The sequence below is a fragment of the Trachurus trachurus genome (assembly GCF_905171665.1).
Source record: "Trachurus trachurus genome assembly, chromosome: 13".
NCBI classification, from domain to species: domain Eukaryota; kingdom Metazoa; phylum Chordata; class Actinopteri; order Carangiformes; family Carangidae; genus Trachurus; species Trachurus trachurus.
Window position 1 is genome coordinate 22,932,378 of NC_139892.1, and position 24,519 is coordinate 22,956,896.

Consider the following 24,519-nt stretch of genomic DNA (forward strand, 5'->3'; position numbering starts at 1 on the left):
ATGTAGCCTACCAGAATAAATGTGATCTGGTTTGGATTACCTGTATACATTTTAATTAATTACTTAACAGGGCGTATATGCAGTTACGTAATGATTAACTAAAAAAGCAATGAAAGGCTATAAAACACCAAGTCAGACAGCTAGAATTAAATTTAATGAATGAACCAGTCGAATAGCAGTATATGTTTGTCCATGTAGTAAATTGAAGACGAAAGACTATTTCTTTAGTGAAATAGAAGTTAGCACTATATTGAGATGAATGACTCCAGCTGATGATTCACTCTCTGATTAAACATCAAACATTCACTGCAGACTGGCTAGACAAGTGCTTTGGAAAACATTATGAAGTCAAAGTGAAGTTGACCCTTGACCTTTTGGATACAAAATATTGACACTTAATTTCTTTATCCACATTTGTGTTCAGTGGTATGATCATTATGAATTGGTAAGGAATATACAGTTATGGTCAAAATGTGCATGTGTGAGGTGAGACAGGACATCAGGCATAACCTGACCTTTCTGTCTGTCTGTGTGACTGTTGTTCTTTTATTTTAAACTTAATTTTCCACATTTTTTCTTTGTATTTCATGGATAAATATTGCAGCTCGTTTACTTGTTGATTTCTTTTTGTTCCCTCTACTTCCACTCTGTCATCATTTTAGATCAGATTAGTCAGCTGCCGTATTCTTATCTATTCTGTCTGTGGATTTCATCTGCAGCTCAGCAGCTTTCACTGTGAATCATCTTACATCTGTTGAACATGGAAACATGAGTTCACTTTCTGCCTTCAGTGAGAAGTCAGCAGCTTGCTCGCTGATGAAAAAGTAATGGATTCAAGACGTTCTTCATCTGCCAAGAAGAAGCTACAGCCACAGCTCGAACCAGTTTACACCAGAGTCAGTCAAAGGCTGACTCTCACACACAGTGAGGTTCCATCTTGTCTGATTCAAGCTCTGTAGTGGCGTGAAAATTCAAATAAATCTTAAATCTGATCTAGACTGAACTGACTTGAAACAAGCAAAACTTACATATTACGTAACATTAGGTCAACAAACTGAAAAACTATTCTGATTCTGCTGAATTGAAAATTATGTTTTACAGTGTGCAAATAACCAAAAGTCAACATACAGTATACAGAACAGAACAACTACAGTATACAGTGAATTCAGCTGCATTAAAACACAGTTCACTGGAGCAGCTCCAGTCAGCTGTCAATGAATGCAGGCAATTATATACATTCACAGTTCAATTTCACACTTCAGAGAAACACGTCGCTCAGGCAAAAACACTCAGTTTGCATGAGACTGAATGGACACACACATAATATAGAATACAGAAGGATCTATCAAAAAGAAAACATGTCTGCACGTACCTGAGATCCCTCTCTTTAGCCAGCGTGGCTCCTCCAGCACGACAAAGAAGTTTTCATGTTTCTCATATTCTTCGTCATCGATTATTCTTATCTGAAGAGTCTGACTGTTCACACACATAGACACATTTTAATTATTGGCATATTTAAAAGAAACATACAGAACAGACAAGCACACACACACAGCTGCCTATGTGATGGCCTCCCTCCTGCTGTGTGTGATCAGGGCCTGCTGCTGTGTGAATCAGAGCAGGAGGAAAAGAGACACAAAATCAATAATTCAGTTGAAGACAGGAGCCGAGGTAAGAAGGTTAAAAAGAAACAAAAAAGAATCAAAAAGAAAGTGAGAGAAAGAAAGACATGAACTCCACTTCTTCAGTCTTTACTTACTAATGTCCTTTTGGTTGTAGTTATTAGGTTAATTATCAATCAGTGTTCCAGATCAATAGTAATAATTTTGAGACTGACACAAACTTCTGACTCTCCTTACCCTGAGAAACGTTAATTAATTTTAAAGTGAAAGTTTGATATAATTTTTTATATCAATATTTAATTTATGATAGACAATAAATTGATAAACAGCCGATGCACAGCATATTGATGTTCTGTATGAGGCAAATCAGAGTACCTATTTATCAAAAGAACATAAAATGAAAAAAAAAAGTGAGTTCGAGAGACTTTTATGCTGACATTTGAGGATTGATGGCCTGGTGCTAGAGGAGAAGAAAAGAAGATAAATTGATGATGACAAGACCTGTTAGTGTCTCTGAGGAGCACCAGACTGAAATGTCAGCGCAGAGAGCAGCTTAAGGAAAACCAACACCGACAACAGAGAGCAAGAGAAGGATGGAGAGAGAAAGGAAATGACAGGTGGAGGGAAAGGTACAGAGGACCAAAGAACAAACTGAAGGGGGAGAACAGAGTTGGCCAGGAAGGAGTGATGATGAGGACAGTAGAGTAAAGAAGAATGGAAGGAGTTGACACAGGAAGATGGGAAAAAAGGGATGGGAATGAGGGATGTCTTGGATGGAAGGGTGCATAAGACAGGGAACAATGATGGGAAGAAAGAGGAAAAATTAGGGAGGAGGGTGGGAAGGTGTGGGGGTGGGGCTACAAACAGAAAAGAAGTGAAGTGAAAGAGGGATTAGGATGGAAATGAGGGAGATGGAGAGAGGCAATCACTGGGCAGTCATCCTGACTGCAGAACAATATGGCATGAAATGACATAAATTAGGAGGGATTAGATGATGATTGGATGATTAGACAGGGTGAAGATGAGTTACAGCAGTGATCACACTGCTGAGAGCTATAAACTCTACTCACACCTTAAGTGTTGCCCCATGCAGACTGAAGTCAGTGCAAATTAGAAACTCTGTCTGTTGGTGCTGTAATAACTGCTTAGGTTATTATACGGTAATAATTAACTGGAGCCAATCGTAGCTGACATTTGACTGGTGGTGGGATACAACCTGGACAGGTTGCTAAGTCAACCACTGTGCCTGCTCCAAACAGTCCAGTGGTAATTAAAGAGTTGTGTTATGGACAACCGTGTGTTTTGTGACCTTTGACCATCAAATACTGTATATATTCAATTGATCTTTGAGTTCAAGTGAATGTTCAAACTTGAAGAACTTCCCTCAAGGTGTTACTCAGATGATGCGAGTTATACAGGCTGGACTCCGTTATTATAAATGTCACATGAATTTTAAGGCTGATTGTGAGGTCAATTTAAATGTCAGTTTGATTACATTAAAAATTCATAGTCTATGTGGGGGAATTGATATTTGTTTAGAACTATTTGCTGTTCACACCGAGCTTTGACAGGTTTGTGTCACCTGATTTTGCTTCTACACAATTTAATGTATAAACAAAGGAGCCTAAGCTCTCTCTGCTGTTTTGTTACAACCAGTCGGTGTTCACTCAGCCTACAGAGATTCAAGTTCAGGGACAGACTATAAAAGTCCAGTGCTGGATGAGTCTAGTCCAGTTCTCAGTAGTGTCTTTTTACCATAATTCTTTCTGAAAGGGTGGAGCCGTGAGGAGCCAGACTGCTCCTGATGGAGCTCCTGAACGAGCTCACTGAGCTGAGGAGTCACAGACAGAGGTAAAAGCTGAGCTGGCTGCAGATGCATGAAGTCATGTGGAACTGCAGTTACAGCCATTTTCCCATTCAAATCTGAAGGCTTGTCAGTGTATCATCATTTATCGACTGAGTTTATATAGTCATAGAGAAGCTGAAGAGAGCCACAGTAGCCAGAGATGTGGTCATAGTCATAGATGAGGTGAAAAAGATGTCAAAATGATCAGTCCAGCTGCAGGAATGTTCCAGGTGTCTGGTTTGAAGCAGACAGTGCTGTCGTTAACCACATGGAAAACAACCTGGAATAAACCCCTCCAGCACAGGGCCAAGGTGGTGCTGGGGCCATAAAATTATACCAACTTTTCCACTATCAGAGAAACATGACATCCACCTACTCACCAATCACCCAACACCGTCCCTGTCTCACCTAATCCAGGTCTCTGTCAACAAACCTGTCAGTCAACATCAGCTTAGAGCTGCTGCGGCTGCTGGAATCAACACCTCACTAACGACAGCCCACTCCAGTTTGTCAAAGCTGCTGCACAAACATAAAACCAATGGCAACACAGAAACACACAGATGTCAAAGACATCAAAACATACACTCACCAACTTATCTGACAACTAGGGGTCGAACAGAGAGTATTGATAGTATTCTACCTCTGTTAGCATTTTATGTTGTATGATTTCTGCTTGGTTTGGTAATTTATCAGTTAGGTTAAGATCTCAAATAAGCAGAGTTCATTTTGCAAGGAAAGTGATGGGGGTGAAGGAATACCCCTCCCTCCAGATGCTTTTTGATAAAATCATTATTAGACAGGCTAAGAAAATCACCACCGACCCCTCTCATGTCCTACACAGCGAATACGAGCTGCTTCCATCCGGCAGATGCTATAGAGTTCCAGTTAAGAATAAAAAACGCTACCTCAAAAGATACAGGAACTCCTTCATTCCACTTTCAGTGGGTCTCCTGAACTCAAAGCAGTATCAACGCTGAGTATAGTGTTGTGATTGTATTTATATTCGTAGATGTATTGTGATGCACTTTAATTGTACATGCACTAATGTCCTGTCCATGCACCATGCACTATTGTATGTACATGTAGCAGCCTGCATGCATGTCCTAGACATATTTCCTATGGGACAAATACATTTAACTAACTACTGTAACTAACTAACTTGATGCCCTCTTAAGCTTTATTGATCTTCTGCTAATAAAGAATTAACCATTGATAAATTAGAAGTTTACAGTCGATTACAAGAACATCTCATAGAGCCATCATCTACTACTGCAACTCCCTGGGTGACAGCAGTTACTGAGTTTAAGAATAAAAGCTGTCCTTCATCTGCATCTTTGGTCACATATGCATCTACTGTACTATCGGTGTTAGTCCACTCAGTGCCAGAACAAGACAAGAGTCAAGCTTCAAGCTAAATGCTAATGTCAGCATGGTAACTTTCTCACAATATCAATGCTAACATGCTGATGCTTTGCAGGTACATCATGTTCACCCTCCTAGTTTAGCATGTTAGCAGGCTAACATCTGTGAGATGCAGTGCGCAACTTAGTTAGCTGATGGGAATGTCATTCATTCGTGTTATTACAATTCACCCTGAGGGCAACATGAATGTCTTAAGATTTTTAGGCTACTTGTTGGAATATTTCAGTCTTGACCAAATGACATGACAAAATAGCTTAATATTTGATATGAATTAATACCAGCTTCCAGGTGGAGGTGTCAGTCTGTTTAGCAGCTAGGCTATATGGGAGCATTTACCACTCTGCAGTCACTGAACAATTAGTGAACCCAACAATCCAAAACACTTCACTATGAAAAACAAAGTGGCACTTCAACTCACAAACATAACATTTTCTTTTCACTGAAATTTAGAGAGGAGTCAACATGAATGTGTTCACATCAGCCACAAGGAACCATGGACAGGTCTGTTGTGTGTGTGAAATAGAGGAAAAAGTTGAAAGAGACAAAGAGGAGAGGCACAGTGAGCGAAGAGGTGAGCGTGAATAAGGAGGGTTTGGGTCATTATATTTTATAGATGAACTCCCTGCTTGAAAAAGCCAAGGAAAAATAAATGCCAATGCAAAATGTCCAAATTTACAGCAGAAATAAGTAGGTGGAGTCAGAACTGGCAAGATGGCGACAGAGGAGCAGCTCACTCTGAACTTCAAAACTACTCTTCAGAAATGTATGAGAGGTGTCATGAAGGTTAAATGTCAATCCCTAAATATAGTCTCTGGTCTTCGCCAACTACTCAGAAACACACGTCACTCTGGCTGCTTCACAGTCCACTTTCTTCACCAATTCGTCAGTAAGAGTCACCCAGTAAACCCACCACTCAACAGGATGAGGAGAGCCATGAGAGTGACCACGAATAGTCAGCTGGAACAACCTTAAAATCTAAATAGATGGGTTCATTATGAGTGAGCGCACACTGGACAAAGTCATTTATCCATTATCAGTATAGGAGATGATTAGTGAAGCTTTAATGCTTTTCTATTCATTATCAACGACAGTCATGCTACTACAGCTACAACACAGCTGCTCTCCAGCAGCAGAGGAGTTTCACTAAACCACTCTGGATGAAGATGGAGGTTAAGGGCTCTCCAGAGAGTAAGAGAAGTGGTGTTAAGTTTCACTCACGTGGTCTGATCGTTGGTGAACTCCAGCTCTCCTCGAGCCTCCTCGTAGTCTTCTCCGGACTTGGCGGTGCCCGGCTCGGTGTGGTATGGCAGGATGACGGTGCCGCGGGCGCCCGAGTTGCGAGACACCGTCACCTCCATGGTGCCCACGCTCTCGCTCACACGTAACATGCGCTCGCTGAAGGTAAAAATGCCAGCGTGGTCGTCATCCAGGATGGTCACCGTGGCAACCAGAGGCTCAACCAAGCGAGCTTTGGGGGCGGCGCCCACTTCGTCGCTCTCAAACATGCCCTCGGCGTCACCTACGCGCAGATTCAGCAGGCGCACAAAGAAGTGCTCGTCCTCTTCAAATATGTCATCATCGATTATACCGACCTGGAGACAGGGAGAGACAGAAGGTCGTTATCTTCAGGCACCACTGATCAGACTCTCACAGCTCTGCTCTCTGCCATTTGATAGATTAGAAGAGCACACCAGCTGTAAAATGTCTTCAATGTTTCTGCCATTTCCATGCATGAGCAAAAACAGACAACAGGAAGTCCTGACACACAAAAACAACAAAGTGCAGCAGAGTGGCGTCTTTGTCTCATGGCTGTACCATCAGTGAGACTAGCTTAACTTTTAGCTACCAAGCTATAACTGCTCAAGTGTAAAACAAGGATGGACAACAACAATACCTGCTGATTCAATATGCACTCTACCAAATCTCCCAGCCAATCAAAAATAAGTACTTTCATGTGTGCCTGGTGTTTTAAATATGGAATTTGAGCCTTCTCAGATCATACAGTAGATTCCCTTCATCAGGATCGTATGTATTCTTAACACTCTGGTGAGTAAACTCCACAAATCTTCTGATGCTCTACAGTACATCTTTGTCTTTCAATATCACAGCAAATGTGAAAGACATGAGGTGTGACAGTGCATCTGAGAAAAAGATCTTCAGAGAGAGACAAGAAGCGAGGGCATGAATGAAGATATAACTGGGTTGGATTCAAGTAGCCTACTCTGTGATTATTCAGACTATTCACATCTTAACACACAGGCCTGATACTGTACATACCCACTTTTATAAAGCAGAATACTTGTGGCCAATGAACTTTGCTCTGAAGGTGGAATTATGTCTAAGAGAAAGTGAAAACTGAATGTTTTCATTGCCAGCAGAATAAAGATCCCAGACTATTTATCATGTAAACAACAGTTTCACCTCAGGTTCTGAATTGAATGAAGTGAATGAACGTTAACACTGGCGCGGTTGCTGGTGCTAGATCTGTGTGTGTCTGGATGGCTGTGCTGAATACTGAGTGTGAGCAGGGCTGAGAGCCAGTCTTCTCCCTCAGCAGGCTCACAAACAGAGGCTCCAGTTACAATAGCCATCTTCATGAGATTGTTGTCATCTGATCACACCATTGCACACTAGATGACAGATGGCTGCTCCCAAATCAGATTATTCTAGGTTGGTATTGTAATGCAGTAAGCCAGACCACATACTGCCATGTGTGTGTGTGTGTGCCACATGTCACCGTATTGTGGCTGGAGTCGAGCTCTGATGCAGGGATGAAGAAGGCCACTTTGAAAACTTTGAAAAATGAGTTCTCTATAGAAGATTACATTAATTAACACTTTGCACTGCTGTGCTGATTAATCAAATCTTGATGCAAGATGTGTCCATTTCTGTTTCTATTTGTATTCATTCTTTTTGGTTATTATAGGGTCTTTTTTTAAACGTTATTTATCCTGTATGCTGCTGGACTTGAGTAACGTCTTTCATTCCATCATGTAGTAGTAGTAGTAGTAGTCCAAAACAACTTGTGAGCCCTACATGCTCTGGTTGAGAAGGTGGAGTAAAAGACCAACACAGACCCTGTATATAAGAAGAAGATGAGCGGACTCTATTTCTGCAGGAAGCTGAGATCCTTAACCGTGTGAAGCAAGATGTTGGATATTAGTCTGTTGTGGCCCAACTCATCAGCTTTGAAGTGGTGGAGAAGACACTGAACAAAATGTCTCCACCACATTCTGGACCCAGAGTGGAGCATGCTCTCTAACAGGTTCAGGTATGAGGATTGAAGCTCAGAAGAGTTGATAAAAGCCATCTTGTGAATACCATGTTGCTGACCAACAGTGGTTTACTTTTCGAGCTTGCTGCAGTGATGAACAGGTGTACACAGGTACAACAAAGTGAACTGACACCTGTAAATTGAGTTGGGTGTGGGCAGATATGAAATAGGTTATAATATCTGACCTTACACACACAGAAACACTTCATTTCAGCCTGAATCCATGAAAAATAATTGAATAAGTAAAAGCTTTAAAACCTAACTGGGAAGAGCGCCAACTGAACTACTCGGACATTGGATAAGTGGAAGAAAACAAATGGATAGACCGATGAATGCATTTAGATTACTGAATAGCAAATTAATCAGTATCAACTGATTATTTCAGACATTTATTACATCTTGCAATCTCATCCAACAACTTCATGGGGTCACTGCCTGTTTAAGATGCAGCTCAGACCTTCACTCAGTGGATATGCAGTGACAGGTCATTTTATGCATGGCCCTCCATACTGTAGCATACTGTACATTTACTTTAACTAGTAAAAAAAACCCAGAAAAAACATAGTATTTATATCCATAGAATTAATAAATATGGAATCAAAATGATGGTGGACTGTGATAGTTTGATCCCGAGCGCAACAGTCTCTCCATTATGATATGACTAGTGTGGCTCTTGATAAGGACAGCCCTGACCAGCAGGCCTCTTATTGCTTCTGTCAGCCCATCTTTTTCTGTTTAGCAGCATGGAGGCTGCGGTGATGGTTACACACTGGAACTGATACGGCAGTGAAAGTGGAGATCTGATAGACGAGCGAGACGTTCAGGTTAAATTGGTTTCCCAGCTTCTCATTTCTGGCACAGTGATCAATGAAATCCACTGGTGTGCTATAGAAATGGATGACACCGGCCTATGTAATTTACTCACTCGGCGTTGCTCCATCCATTCGCTTATTTTAGATGGCCAATTTATACTTTATGTTTTTTAATGTCCTATTCTCCCCGTGCTTCTTTTATGTGACTCTTCGGGCTATTGCACCATTCTCCTCTCATTCAGCCCTCACACTCCCTTTGATCTCTCATCAGACTTTGAATGTGAGCAGAGATTACTGATCTTATTACATCTTTACCTCGTGCCGTCATCCTATATGCTTTTAATTCACAAGGCGCAGGGTGCTTTAAAAAGACTAATTTCTGGGTTTCCATCTACAGGGGAAAAAAAACTTCAGGATGTTGTTTGATCCCAAGTTCAGACTGCGGGAAAAAAGTTAGGAGCATTTGGAATCAAAGAAGACAGTGGACGCTGAGACAGCACATCGGCTGATCACCTAACTTTAACTGTGCTATTACTTTACTGTAACAGTGCTGCTTGATTTGGAGAACCAGACAGTTGTTGATCATTTAAAAAAGCAGCATAGTAAGTTATTACTGTATTTCTCTAAAATGTAAGGGATTCTCTTCTCTCATTTTTCCTTTAAAATAATCTGACATGAGTTATTTTTTATTTGACTTGAAAAAATGGATGAGGGAAAACCACCTATATATAATCTCTCTTGTCTCTCTTGTGTTTGTCATCATTCTGAAACTATTTCCGTTGTTTGTGCTCTCTTCTCTCGGCAGCTGTTCCTAAATTGCAGTTCATGGCTGATATGATACTGTGTTATTTATTATTGTTAGTATTGGAATTGAACTAGTAGATAAGCTTTATTGATCCCGCATGGAGGAAACTATTTTACTACCAGGTCAAAAAAATCATACAGCCGACAAACAGCACAGAGACATCAAACAACATAAACACAACACTAGATGCACAACAAACATAGTAAAGGCCAATGAAACATGATCTAAAAGTAGAACATGATTCGTAACTCTAAAACAATTATGGAAACATTCTGTACAAAATCTGTTTGTTATCATTGGTAAGTATGTGAAGACTGAGAAACACTAATCTGTTTCACTTTGTTAGCAGTTAAAGTGTTATGATTATATATTTTTACTGGTGGTTTTTGCACATCATAGTAACACTGAGCTGCAGTAGTACCAGTTAATCGGTCAACGCTTTTCACACTGTTTAAAACAGCTCACAGGAGTGGAAATATGGGTAAATATAGACCAGGAAATCAATTTGAAAAAAAAAACAAAAAAACACTGAAACTAAATGGCACAAGATAATATATTAAAATTATAAATAAATATATGAAATTGAAAAATGATATATCACTCCATCCATCAGCTGTACCGCTCATCTCTGCAATCCCAGCTGACAGAGGGCGAGGGCGGGGTACACCTGGGACAGGTCATGAGTTTAGCACAGGGCTGACTCAGAGACAAACAACCTCCCACACACTCACATTCACACCTGTGGGCCATTTTGTGTTACTAGTTAATCCAATGTGCATGTGTTTAGACTGCGGGAGGAGGCTGGAGAACGGGGAGAGAACATGTAAACTCTACCCAGAAAGCCCCCCCAGGCCCAGGGGATCGAATCTTCTTGCTGTGAGACAAACGTGCTAACCACTGAATCACTGTACTGCTAACATAGAGAGAAAATGAAATAAATTGGAAAAACAGTGAAACAAAAAAGTGGCGTCTCACAGTGTGGCAGCAGGGATCAGCAGTAGTTTGTCTGGTGGCACCAGTATCTCCGTCTTCTCCTTGAATATTAACATCTGTCTCTGTTCAGCCTTTCTCTGTCTCCTGCTGGGACTCTCATTATTTATCTCATCACCCCTCTCCTACTCTCTCCCCTCACTTTGATCTCCTTGGATATCTCTCCACATTTTACAGCTGTACTGCAGGTTATTCAGGTGCCTGCAGCATGTTGATGCAGCTCCATAAAGTCAAACTTGCCTCAGCTCAGAACTCCACCTGACAGAGGTGGGAACTTAAAATCCAACTGAGGAAGGTTTCTGAGTTTGAAGTGATCATAAGAGGCCAATGCATTGATATTCTGAGATAAAGATCCATCGGCTTCTACTCCCAGTCTTTTATCAAATAAAACTCTGAGCTCAGAGCATTTGAATCAACAGAGGGATCTTCTGTTTACCCCCGTGACCCTGCACTGAGAGGCTGTGCAGCTAATGGATGGATAGATCCTCTGCTTAATAATGTATATGACATAGCACATCATTAAAGTTTTATCTCATCTCCAAAAATAGTGAATTTATCCTTTAATAGTCCTCTCCTTACTGTCAAACTGTATGAGGGACTGCAAAGGATGTTTGTGTTTGGCTACACACTGAACAGAGTTAGAGGTTTTTTAAGTGTTTAACATCTGAACAACTGAGACTTAACAAAATGAGAATGAGTGGTTTTCTTTTTTCAGATATGGTTAGTTTGTTGTCACAAACTGTCCGTGCATTGACAGACTGATTTATTGATTAATTAGTCCAGCTCTCCTATACAATATTAGCTTGTAGTAAGTAACACGTACATGCCGTTTAATTAGCTGAGCAGCTAATTAACTATATTGCTTGAAGTGACATTGGTAGTGAATGTGTCTTTAGTGGCTCCTTCAGCACGTTGAGCTGCAGGTGTTTAGAGGTTAGAGAAGGAGACTCTGCTGTGGGCTGTTGTGTGTAGCAGTGTGTGGCTCTTGTGTTGTGTTGCAGTTGCTGTCTGCCTCTGTGGCCGTCTACTCTACATGTGATACAACACTGTTGCGGCTTAAAGCAAAATATGATTGGTAGCATGGAAATGTGTTCTCCATCTATATATGTGGCAGTCTGTGTTCTGTCAAATGAATGCAAAGCTATGGGGAAACAAAATCGTATCATGTTGCCACGTTGTCTCAAACAATCCCTGCTTGTAGATCAGATAAATAAATATAATTTGAATGGAAATCCAGGAGAGACAATAGCAGTGTTGCTGTTTTTCCAGAGTGAACTTGTTTCCACAGAAAGGGAACATCAGAGAAGTTTTACCATGTCTGAGAGAGGGTTAATGTTTATCTGTGGCACAGACATGTTTTGGTTTGGGACCAACCAGGTAGTTTGTGGTGCAGAGCTCAGATAAGATGAAATGCCCCCCTCAATCAGTTTACTACTGCCTAAGTCTCTCTCTTTTTACCTCTCCTCATCACTCACTCACCTTGATCTCTTTACAAGTCTCCCCTGGTTTGAACACCAGCGTGCCCTCGCTGTAGTCGTAGTCTGACCCGGCGTTGGCTGAACCATCTTCTGTCCTGTAGTCCACATAGAAGGTGTTCTCTCCCAGACCGCCTGAAGAGCAGAGAGAAAACAGAATAATACTGGACCCGACACATATAATCACTTATGACATTAGAATATAAGATGTAAGATTATGTAATAAAAGCTTGTCAGATTTTCACATATTGATGAATTTCTGCTTTGCCATGAGTTTCTGAATATCATTGGGAAAGTTAATGCTGAACGTTTGTTTTGCTACAGATGAGGCCTGGCCACCAAAAAAGTGAGTAGCTTTACTTACACAGATTGGAGTTTTTCCAACTTTCTTCATACAAATATATTTATCTGCAAATTTTCATCTGGAAATTCTTCATCTTCATGAACTATACATGAAACTATGCTTAAACAAAAATCAAATAACTTATTTAGGATTTAGTGGCATCTGGCTGTGAGTTTGCAGAACACGTCCTCTACAGTGCCAACCCTGCTCCAAGTTTACAGGAGAACCCGTAGTGGTGATCAGGTAAAAATAGGTAAAAAAGCGCTCTCTACCACCAGCGTTGGGTTTGTCAAGAGGACTAGCTTACTATGAAGATTATTACTTATTCATCATTTTAGGTTGAAAAACCTAATTTGTCCCACTGATTTGTAGATAGTGGAGACTGGGGTAAGTTGAGCCTAGGGGTAAGTTAAACCACCCATTGTTGCTAGGAAACCATAAGAAAAATTGAGCATGTGATCCTGAATATGAAAAGTGGCTCATCTTACCCCGATCTCCCCTACAGGAGGTGACTATGAAAACATAATCAAGAGTATTATAAATCTTACACGCTGCTCCCTAAAGCAAGATCTTGGATGCAGAGTACTTCCTCTACCGCTAGCAACTGAAAGCACATGCCAGTGTGTTCAAATACCTGGCAGTAAAATGAAGATGGTTCTCAGAGACTAAAACTTGAACAGATCAAAGACTGTTAAAAAAGTTAGTTCAACTACTGGCATTAATTTGAAGACAGGAAAGATGTTATACTTTATTACTGCACCATCCTTAGTCTCCACTGACTGAATAATGTGAATCCAATATTAGATCATGACTTATTCATTTCACTACCTTGGCAGACTACAGCCAGTGTCAGAACGCCACAGTTCTCCATGCACTGACTGTGGGCGCTTTCAAATGAGATGCGGCTGCATATCCCCAGGTCATCTTCTTCTTCTGGAGCTTCCTCGTCAGTCACGGCTGTACGTCGAGCGTGGTCGGCTGCGTGCTTCTTCAGGACGTTACCAGCTCCGATCATCATACGAGTCGCCTTGAAGGCCACAGAAAGAGCTATCATTTCTCACGCTTTCACACAGAGAGGCAGACGGGAATTTCCTAAATGTAGTGTCACATTTACCATAATGTCCTTTTTTCAATGAAGATAGAAAAGAGCTCATCAGAAGGTTATGTAGAGTAAATCCAAATCTTTACAAATTTAAAAAGCTTTCATCATCTCATAATGTAAAGATTTTGTTAAATTTGTTTAAACTGAATCCTAAGTATTTTCTCCTGATGAGCTGTCGATATGTACATTAAAGGGACAACGAGGAGTTTCTATTTGGTTATAAAAAAGTCTCACATTAATGTGGATGAATCTACGCTACCCACACTTGTTAATGGCTCCATTTTCGATAAATATATCGTTTTGTCTCTATCGTTATTTTGTTATTTTAATTAATGGTGGAAATGCTGGGCGAGCCGACCAGCGTTTCCTTACTTTCGGTTTCGCTGACGCTGCCCGGCGGGTCATGATAACAACGCCGCCAAATCGCCATTTATGGTCGGAACTACAGCGGTATCTGATCGTCTTCGAACCTCTGTTGTTAATTCTTGATGAATGAAAACATTCTTGGCAAGACGTCCGTCTTGCGCCGGTCCAAGAATTTCACCGTGTGCGCGGAGGCTCGTGGTAAATGTAGTGTAAAAACACTTTGCTTTCCAAAACTCCTCGTTGTCCCTTTAACTCAATGTTAATATATTCTGGCCACTGTCTGCTCTGATTAGTTGTAGCCTACTTTTTTTTGTCCCTTATACCCCAGGGATGGGTCAAAAGGAAATAAATGAAATGAAATACAGAACATACATCAAAAACAGATCTTATTATTAATTAACTTTGACTCATAAACTTGTTTCATCCTGAGCTGTTATTTTGAAGTTTCTGAGCAACCTTGAGTTTTATCAGGTACTATTTATGAATAAATCTGTGTGTATGTGTGTGTTACCTGTATGCGGTAGAAGGCTCTGCTCTTCTGCTGGTGCAGCAGGGCGTAGTAGTTGGCCAGCTCCACCAGCTGGTCCAGCTCTTTGTCGGGGTATTTCTGCTTCAGTTCCTTCAGGATACGAATCACCTGGAAGAGAGAGCAGCAGAGGACACATTCATGATTAACATTTCTGCACAACCCACGCTGACAGCATGCCTGCCTGATCACACAAACACTGACTGTAGCAGAGTGAAGATTCTTGGCACCTTCGGCCCCTGTAGCAGGTGGATGATTGGAGGGATTTATGCTTCAGTTCTCAGCCCAACACAAACATCACTGCCTCCCTTCTTAAAATATTTGAACCTTCAAATCAAGTGGCAGCCATCCAGGCTTTAAAATGAAGCCAACACAGAAGTGCCCTCCTGCAGTTCTTCTAATGTCCGCTAGAGTCTGACTCAGTCCGTGTACACGCCCATGTAAAAATGTTTAACAGCTAAAATAAACACAGTTACACCTGTTTCAACTTGATTAAAGCTTAGTGGTATATATTATAGGGGGCGTGGCCTCTTTGAGTGACAGGTGGGTGTCCTGTCAGTAGACTAGTTGCTAGCCGTCTGCTCAGCCTCACCTCAGGTAACAACAGTCACTGAACGTGACTCGTCTCAGTGTGTCTGTGTGTTGGTGTCTTCGTGTGACGTTTACTGACTGACAGAAGCTGGTGAAGTCTGTTCTCCTCTAGTTTGAAGTGAGAGAAATTATAGCATGAATTTTAGCAGATATCTGTGTCTGTGCTCCCCATACCTGGCTTGTTGGCTTAGGTTGTTAGTGGGCTGAATAGTCAGTAAGTGAATTACCTTTGGTTAACAGGAGTCAACACTTCAGTCAGTTATTGAACAACATCACTCTTCCTCTTTGACCATATTTGGATTAGCTGGAAGTGAGGGGGCGGAGTCAGACACTGACAAGTTGGCGACAGCAGAGCAGCTCAGTCTCAGCCTCAGAGCTACACCTCAGAAACCTGTGGGTGATGTCGCTGAGGCTGTGTCCATATTTATCTACAGTTTTATTTACCTCTCATTAGCTAATGACAATTTTAATGTGCCTGATAAATGATTACTTCTATCTAAAATTCTGCAACTTTGAAAACATTGTTTGGCCCTTAATGCAATAAAGGCATTTTAATATTTTTATTCAAGATGAGTGCCTTGGTATTTTCTCTTTTTTTCAACTTTTTTATTGACTTCAGTGCCAGCTGGGAAAATGAAAAGAGAAAAATTAATTAATCGTTGAGTAATTTCCATTGCTCCATTTAATCAGCTCCATTTGCAGAGAGGACATTCAATACCTGCCAAGTATTTCATTAGAAACAATTTAGCTGCCAAGTTTTTTAGTTTGGTACGCGGAGTGTTTTATTGTTTATACTGTGGTTTGATTTTGGAACATAAAAGTGAGAATAAATGTTTGAAATTTCAATTTGTTTAAAGACTTGTGAATGACACATTGTGTACATGCATTGTGTGTGTGTCAGAGAAAGAGAGTGATTTTCATAGTAAGAAAATGTCAATGTGTCAAAGCTTCAATTCAATGAACCAGTGAAGTGAAGTGAAGCCACAGCCTGTCCCTGCTCTCTCTCTCTCCTCTCAAGTCCAAACCACACGGCCTGTCACTCTGCAGCACGATGCAGCACTGGAGAACACACACTGACATTCAGTGAAAAGTCACTTTATCAAGCAAAATCCAAAGGAATGTTTTGTTCTCGTTGCAAAAAGTATCTCATCAATCAGGTCAATTGTTAAGATAAGATGTATCCTCATCAGTGTTTGTCCATCTTTGTATGTCAAACCTCACACACTCAGTCATTTCTCTTTCCTCTTAATCTCCTCTCTCCACCTTTTCCACAACAGGACGTCATTCATTGAACTGCTATGTCTGTCAATCACATGCATCAAGTAGCTACACATCCCTGATAGATTGTAAAATGAACATGTATCTTGTTGTTTTCCTTGTGACTGCTAAGACAAGAGATAAACAAATTGTTGCTGTGAGTTATAAAATCCTGGCACTTTATAAACCATACAACGTTTTCTGCAAATCCTTCCACTCAGACTTTTCAAATGATGAGGATTTGAACTTTACACTTTTTCTGGGAAACAACACAGCAAACATCCCGTCATCCTTTATATTTTTTCTGAGCTCTGATCTTTTTTGTCCCCTTGGCAAACTGAGGTATTGAGAAATATTTCAGACAGTATGAGCTGATACGATGCTCCCCCCTAGAACAGGAACAATCACAACACAGGATGATGATTCATGTCAACTGATATTAAACCAACCATGGATGCTGAGCTTAGTTTGTCGTTGTCTGACCACGTGATGTCAAATCAGAGGCCATAACCACAGCATATCCATATTACCTATATCATATAGAAATGTCTAAAACGTTTAGTATGTGAATTACATCCTGCTTGTGAAATATCATCCACAACAGTTCTCTCTACGCTTAACGGTGGCCCCTCCCTCTCAGTCTCTCACCTCCTTGCGACTCTCGTCCAGCTCCTTGCTGCTCTCCACGTTGACCATCATGCTGTTGGAGTTGGGCAGGTTCCCTCCGGTTCCCGTTGCTCGGCCCCCTGCTGCCGCGCCAATGTTATTGGCCGCAGCACCATCCTGAGTTCCCCCGCAGTTCTCGGCGGGGACCACAGCACCCCCCCGAGGCGGGAACTTGCCGTCTATGATCATCTCCATGCCACCCTTGTTGGGTGTCAGGTCTCCCTCTGTCTCCACGACGATGCCGTGGCGCTTGTCCGCACGGTAGCGCTTGCCCATGTACTTGTAGAAGAGCAGGCGGCGGTCGGCGATCCAAGCCAAGATGACACACACAGGGAAGTAGAGCAGGGTCACCAGGGCCTCCCACACCTGTCACACACACACACACACACACACACACACACACACACACACACACACACACACACACACACACACACACACACACACACACACACACACACACACACACACACACACACACACACACACACACACACACACAGTTTAGATTAGATGAAAGTTAATCACTAATGACAATGTCTGAATCTGGGTGCACTGGACGCACAGGTGACAAATAACCCTAAGAACCAATATTAAGGTGGTTTGAATCTAAAGTAGAGATGAACACCAGTCCACAAACATACAGTATATTCACTCATGTGCTGTTTGATGATGGTAGTGAGAGCACTGTCTTAACATGTTTCAACATGTTGCCCCACACTTTCTCTCACATCGATGTTCAACTGAGAAGAGAAATGTGAAGGCTACAGTACTGACATCATCTTCACTGTCATCAAACCATCGGTTACTGAAAGGATGGAGCATCTTGAAGATATATTGTGTAGTATCAGCGGGTGGTGTTAGTGGGAGCTTAAACAACAGCCAGTCTCTTTAGATAAACTCCTGTAAACACAGCAGACAGTTTAATGAGCAGGAGGAGACAGGCAGCCTCCTCCTCTGAGGAGAGGGCTCTTATTGTCTGGGAGGAGAGCTGCAGGGCACGAATACACCCTAACAACTCAAATACAAGAAACTCCTACAAGGGCAGTGTCACAACAGTGCATGAATACACATTAATTTGGAGGGGAAAAGATGCTATGCCCCAACTTTTTAAATTGCGTCAGGTAGGTCTCAAAACCGGGACAAATAAAACTAATAAACAAATTATTAAATTTGCACCATTTTGCATCAATGGGTAGAAAGTCAGTAGTACAAGCAAAACTGTGAGAGCTCCACACCGTTTTTCATCATATACTGTTATGTTTGACAATTCATCACACAATCTGCAATTACACAAGTAAAGAAGGAAGGAGACAACATGGACCAAGATGTCTTCTAGTCTCCATGTATTTTAGAGACTGACTCCGGCACAAGCGTGCAGTGTCACTCATTCTGTCTCTCCTCTTTCCTGCTACAGTAAACCACAGTGTGTCTCACCTCCACGACGCCCGGCGTGATCACAGACAGGATGAGGTAGAGCCAGATGTAGGCGAAGATGCTCCAGAAGGCGGTGATGAAGAACACCCTGAGGTGTTTGATCTTGCGGGACTCGTCGTTGGGGATCACCCACACGCAGATCCCGATGATCACAAACATGTTGAAGGCGGCGCTGCCAACGATGGTTCCTGGTCCCAACTCACCAGCCTTGAAGTTGTGACCACACACCTGGAGAAGGAGAGAGTGCATTTAAGGGTTGGTAGCAGGGGAGGGAGTTAGAAAGTTAAACAGGTACAGAACTAATCATCTGACTGTTTTGTTTGGAACGTAGAAGAAAACACGCGATGAAGATAAAGAAGAAAGTGTGCAGTATACTGTATATGTGTGTACCTCTATAACAGACAGCAGTATCTCCGGGGCGCTGGAGCCCAGAGCCATGAGCGTCAAGTTGGACACAGTTTCATTCCAGATTCGAACTGTTGCCACTGTTGTTTCCCCATTAGGCATCGTGATGGTCACCTCCTTCTCCTGTTGGTCCAAACACACACACAGAGGCACACTATGTAGTTGTAGCCCCACTTCATCATTACAACAATGAAACAGGTGTATTCAAGCACAGCAAACAACAGAGTTGTGTGTTGCAGTTAAAATAAAAACTACGATTTAGATTTAAGAAGTTGTCCTCATTGGTCCCTTTAGTTATCAGAGCAATTTTCATATAATTGTAAAATTCATGCAAGTAAAGGGCAGACTTTTAATAGCAATACTGAGCTGCTCTATTTAAGTTACAGCCAACAAATTACAGTATGTCAACTGTTTTCTCATTACTTGTTATCATTGCAGAATGTACTTCTGGCATATTTCATTTAATTGAAGCCCTTTTATTTACTGCTGTGTCTTCAAGGTCTGTTGCTGAGAAACGCACTGCAGCAGTGCAAACAACTCTTGAAAGAAAAAGAGGTGGATGATGAGCCGGAGCAGCAACAGGCAGCACACAGCAGACTGCAGCTATAACATGAAACACAGTGTGGCTGACAGGTGAGCTACTGCACAAGCAATGTAGACTAATAGTGAGCAAGACGGATACCAGAGACAGACAGATACCAACACAGTGTTTACATTTTGATGTAGTTTATTATTAGTTTCTCTGTTTTATTAGATGTATTCGGTTAGGAAGGCCACTGTGATGAGGAGCTACAAGGGATCAAACATGTGGCTCTGCCATCACAACCTCTTCATATTTATCCACAGACAGATTTATCCCCCTGTCACTACTGTAGTCATCACTTTATGCAGCTTATTCACTCCTTCTATTGTGGGTCCTCCCTACACTCATGAATCCTCATAGTACCAAAACACACACAGACACACACTTATAAAGTGCAGGAAAGAACATGAAGGCTAAAAATACATATTTGCACTAGACCCCCCCCCCCCCCCCCCCCCCCCACACACACACACACACACACACACACACACACACACACACACACACACACACACACACACACACACACACACACACACACACACACACACACACACACACACCAAGGACCAACCCTGCCAAAATAGCTGAGGTGTTTTGGCTGCCACAGTGATGGATTATGGGACACTGGATTATGGACACAATCAGACATTAATTTACACTGACCTTGTAAAGGATGGATGAACACCCTCCTTCCTCCATTAACCCTCTCATGTATATTCATCCCACCCTCCCACTCCAACAACTCGACCCCCGCCCAGCCTTCTCTCTCTTTCTCTATTCATGCCCTCTCTATTACAGTATCATTACTGTATTTCCCATACCTTCAATTTACTTTAAATAGGCCTCATTTCCAACTGTGTATATCTACTGAATGTTGAAAAGAAATGTAAGAAGCCATTTGAATCAGAAATGACAGAAAAACAGCTGAAAAGTTGAACTAAGCTCAACTGCTGAAGCAATGTGACACCATCCAGTGAGAAACATGGGTGGTGGGTCGGATATGGATGCAGATGGACATTTCTGCATGTTGATTTTGTAACGTGAGAACATATTTCTGCTGTTTACCCTTCACTGACCAACATACCACTGATAACTTTCCACAGCCCTGTCTCATAGTATTACATTGTTAACTGCTGTGTTTCTGCTGCGTATTCATCCTTCCATAACGGTGATGGAGTCAATCAGGTGACACTGGATAGGTCACCTGCTGTGCTCATACATCAATATAACACTACAAAGTACTTTTTACTTCACATAAGACATTACTTTTAGCTTTTTTAATAATGCAAAGATCAGATGAGATTGATTTGAATAATTATTCACACAGCAGCAGTAGCCTATATTAAGTTATCATAATGAGCTCCATCTTTACAAGTTGCAATATTAAAGTGATGAGCACATAATGAAGCAATAATTATAACCTGATAATATGGCTTGTAGGTTCTACTTTGTGTTAGGCATACTGGGTTGGGGCAGATACAGTTGCCATTGTAATTTGTATTGGGTCAACCTCGACACGTAAAGACTGTATGACTGCCTCTATTAACATGGAAAAGAACAATAAACAACTGATCACAAAAAAATACAAATAAAAACCTGATAATATCATGGATGATATGTGGAAATGGGCCGTATATATGCTTTAAAGAATTAACTAGCAACAGAGTATTTGTACACTGTGGTCCTTTTACTTTATAACAGATCTGATTCTTCATTCTTGGAGTTAGTTTTACATTGTCCATGTCCATCCTCTTTTCTTTTCTCCCTGCAGCTGACCTTCACATCTCCTCATCCTCCTCTCTCACATTGAGCATCTGCCTCCATCCAAACCTCTCAGGACCCTTCCTCTCTTTTTCTCCAGCACATACTGTAGGACAGCACAACCTCAACACTCGAACTAGTACAGGCCGTCTGGGAGAGAACACACACACACACACACACACATTGAGAGTGATAGATTCCTTCACAACTATTGGCCTTCTGGCTGAATAACACGTTTCTGTGTCGAAAACAGCTGAGGGCCATTTACACTATTATAGAGGATAAATGAATGGAGAGGGAACTCTGTGTGAGTCCATGAAGGACACTGATCAAGCTGAGGTTGCAGTAAAGAGATGGCGATATGATGACGCTGAAACATTTACTGGATGCTTCACTACATCAGGGATCATCAAATGCACTCACTGACCTTGAACATATCAGGCCTTAATGAATCACTTATGGATGAATCACAGACCTGGATCCAACCTCACTGCCTTATCAGAGTTTGTCCATCTATATCTATTTGTTGCACAGCCAGTGTGGTTTCTGCAAACCATGTGAATCAACTGCCTCCCATAATGGACAGGGTTGAGAGCTGTAGGTGGAAGTCAGTGCTACAGCTGAAGAAAAGTCAATGAAAGGTTGACATTTTAGAGCAGAGCTTCCCAGTGGACACACTGATGAAGTGTTCTGGTTTTGCAAGTGGGCCGACAATTCATTAACAAAACAAAACTATGGTGAAAAGATGTAAAATGCTGATACCTGGACTGGGCCCCATTCAATCTCTCCCTGTTTGCTGCAGCATGTTGATCTGCTTGTAATACTGCCTGAAGTTGTCAGTATTGATACTTATAGTTACTGCAGTTGCATCATTCAATAATTAACATGCTCTCATTAAATTAGACACGGCTCTTGACTGATTATTGCTTTCTTTAGCCTTTAAGCCATTAAATCACCTGCAACAGTCACCTGACTGAGTGGACGTCATTGGAAAGGAGAACAAACTGTCTCTCCTCCGGTCCTACGGCTCTAACTGTGGTGCCAATAATGCAGAAACTCTTTGGAGCTAATTTTCTACAGCTGTGATCAGACAGTGTTCACATGTTTGTCAGAGAGATTGTGTATTAAAAGATGACACCCATGGCAAAATGAAGTGTCAAAGATCTATTAAGAGCTGCTTAAAAAGAAACATCACTGCAGTGAGAAAGCATCATGTAGCCTGGATCTATAGATTTTCAAGTGATCCATGATCTGGTGCTTGGGTCTGTGAATGTTCAGGAAGTTCCTTTTTTAAGTTTTAAACCAGAACGAAAAAATTAGAAGGTTTTGGTCTTATTTTGAAATTCTTAAAATAAAATAATAAATTATTATTCTAGTTTAAAACTGAAGCAAACTGCCTGTATGCACACAGACTGGTTGGGAAGCATGACTGTGTTAGAGGACTTGATACGGTTGAAATCTGTGCATTAAGTTTGGATGCAACAACTCATTAGTGAAAAAAATAATAAGAAAAAATAATTCCTGGCATAAATGTTAAACAGATGAAGGGTCATGAGGCAGACTGAAATGTTCAGTAATACAGACTTGTGTGTCCTTACACTGTGAGACAATCGTCCTGTCTTCTGTTAGGGTTCTGCACTGAATGTTTGGTAATCAGACCCTCGCCTCTCTATTTACAGGCGTCATGGGTGATTAGCTTCCTTTACTTCTAACAGCACCGCATATTTTCTCAGAGGATAAAGTGCTGATGATATTCATTAAATCCAATTAACTTTTCAAAGATGTAAATTTGGGAAAAGTGAATATTAAATAAGTTAAAAACAACTCCCACGTGGAGCATTCATCCATTTTAAAGAGCAACATGCCCAACATGAATGAGTTCAAGCTTCTCAGATGTACTGTAGTGATTCACTGCTTTAAAAGATTTTTTTTTTTTTTGTTGGTATTTTTGACTTTACAGTCGAGAGGATTCAGTGGGGAGTGAAGAGTTTGACGAACAAGGACAGCGTCCAGCAGGAGTTGAACCATGTGGCTGCTGTGAAACCATGCCTAAATGCCTGAGGCTTACACTCACTTAGAGTCTCTGAGGACTCGGAGCTTCAGGCATTTTCCACAGCTTTAAGATATTTTATGGACCAAACAATTCACTGAAAAACCCTCACAGGATAATCAAAATAATCCATGTAACTTGTTGTCTGATCCGGAGTCTACGCCAGGATGTATTCAGTGAAGACAGGACACACTGACGGTCAGTTTGCCTGCTACAAAATACATTTCTATACGTCCTATGGCATGAAATTTACTGCGACCTACTGTATATTAAAGAAGTTAGATTTACAGGTGGACTCTGGCATGTATTGCATGAGGTATGGTGTCTTCCCACTATTTTCTCCTTGACCACTCTGCCAATGTACCTCTCCATTCCCCCATCCTCACCTGTGATGTGATGACCTCTATGGACGCCATGAAGCGGTCAGCGATGATGGACACTCCCAGGAACATGTACATGAGCGACACAAAGTAGACCACAGCTCTGGCCACCTGTTCGCCCAGCGCGGGCTGTTTAGGCATCCATATGGGCAGCAGGATGCCATTTCTACACACCGTGGCCTCGTTACACTTGTCCCTGGGAGTGGGCTTGCTGCTGTTACCATTAGACTCCGTGGGCAGGAAGGACGAGGAGAACGTGGAGGACGAGACTGTGGGGTCACTGCTGGGGTCGCTGCGCAGGGACTCTGTCTGACAGGGAGGCAGCAGGAGGAGGAGGGGTAGGAGGAGGAGGAGGATGGAGGTGGGTGAGGTGAAGAGAGACATGGCAGCGTGTGGTTCCCACAAGAAGTGGGAGGGAAGGGGAACTGCAAAGGATGATGGGTTGAGGAAGAGTAGGAGGGGGAGGTGTTGGTAGAACTGAGGGTGGTGCGACTAGCTCACCTACAGAGAGAGAGAGAGAGAGAGAGAGAGAGAGAGAAAATACATTAGCTTGTAAAACACAGAAGAAAATCCCATTACAAAGAACACACAACAGAGTGGACAGTGAAAACAGCTTGTCCCTCACATAGGTCTGTTTGTTTGGTCAGAAATGTGAAGGTGTATTCAAGTGATCACAAAGCAAGTTTAAGAGGAAGCTATAATACAAAGTGAAAGGAAATGACCACAGTTTTTAAATGTAAGCAAAGTAACTGCAGCTGTTTAAAGTTCGAAAAGGAACAGACACAGAGAGATCTGGACTTTTT

General features: G+C 41.7%; 1 protein-coding gene across 2 annotated transcripts in view; it reads right to left on the reverse strand.

The window, feature by feature from the left end:
* Positions 1–24,100, reverse strand: part of slc8a2b (solute carrier family 8 member 2b) — a gene marked incomplete at both ends in the record, with an annotated part of 34,768 nt that extends 10,668 nt beyond the window's left edge. Inside the window, 9 exons of one of the 2 annotated variants that reach the window (XM_083984289.1) lie at positions 1,373–1,476; positions 6,109–6,482; positions 12,251–12,381; positions 13,418–13,616; positions 14,569–14,694; positions 17,080–17,463; positions 18,535–18,762; positions 18,925–19,062; positions 23,723–24,100. In XM_083984289.1, coding sequence (XP_083840415.1) covers positions 1,373–1,476; positions 6,109–6,482; positions 12,251–12,381; positions 13,418–13,616; positions 14,569–14,694; positions 17,080–17,463; positions 18,535–18,762; positions 18,925–19,062; positions 23,723–24,100 — 2,062 coding nt within the window. The remainder of the gene's footprint in view (positions 1–1,372; positions 1,477–6,108; positions 6,483–12,250; positions 12,382–13,417; positions 13,617–14,568; positions 14,695–17,079; positions 17,464–18,534; positions 18,763–18,924; positions 19,063–23,722) is intronic. The other variant, XM_083984290.1, reaches the window with a different exon arrangement.
* Positions 24,101–24,519: the final 419 nt, after the last annotated feature.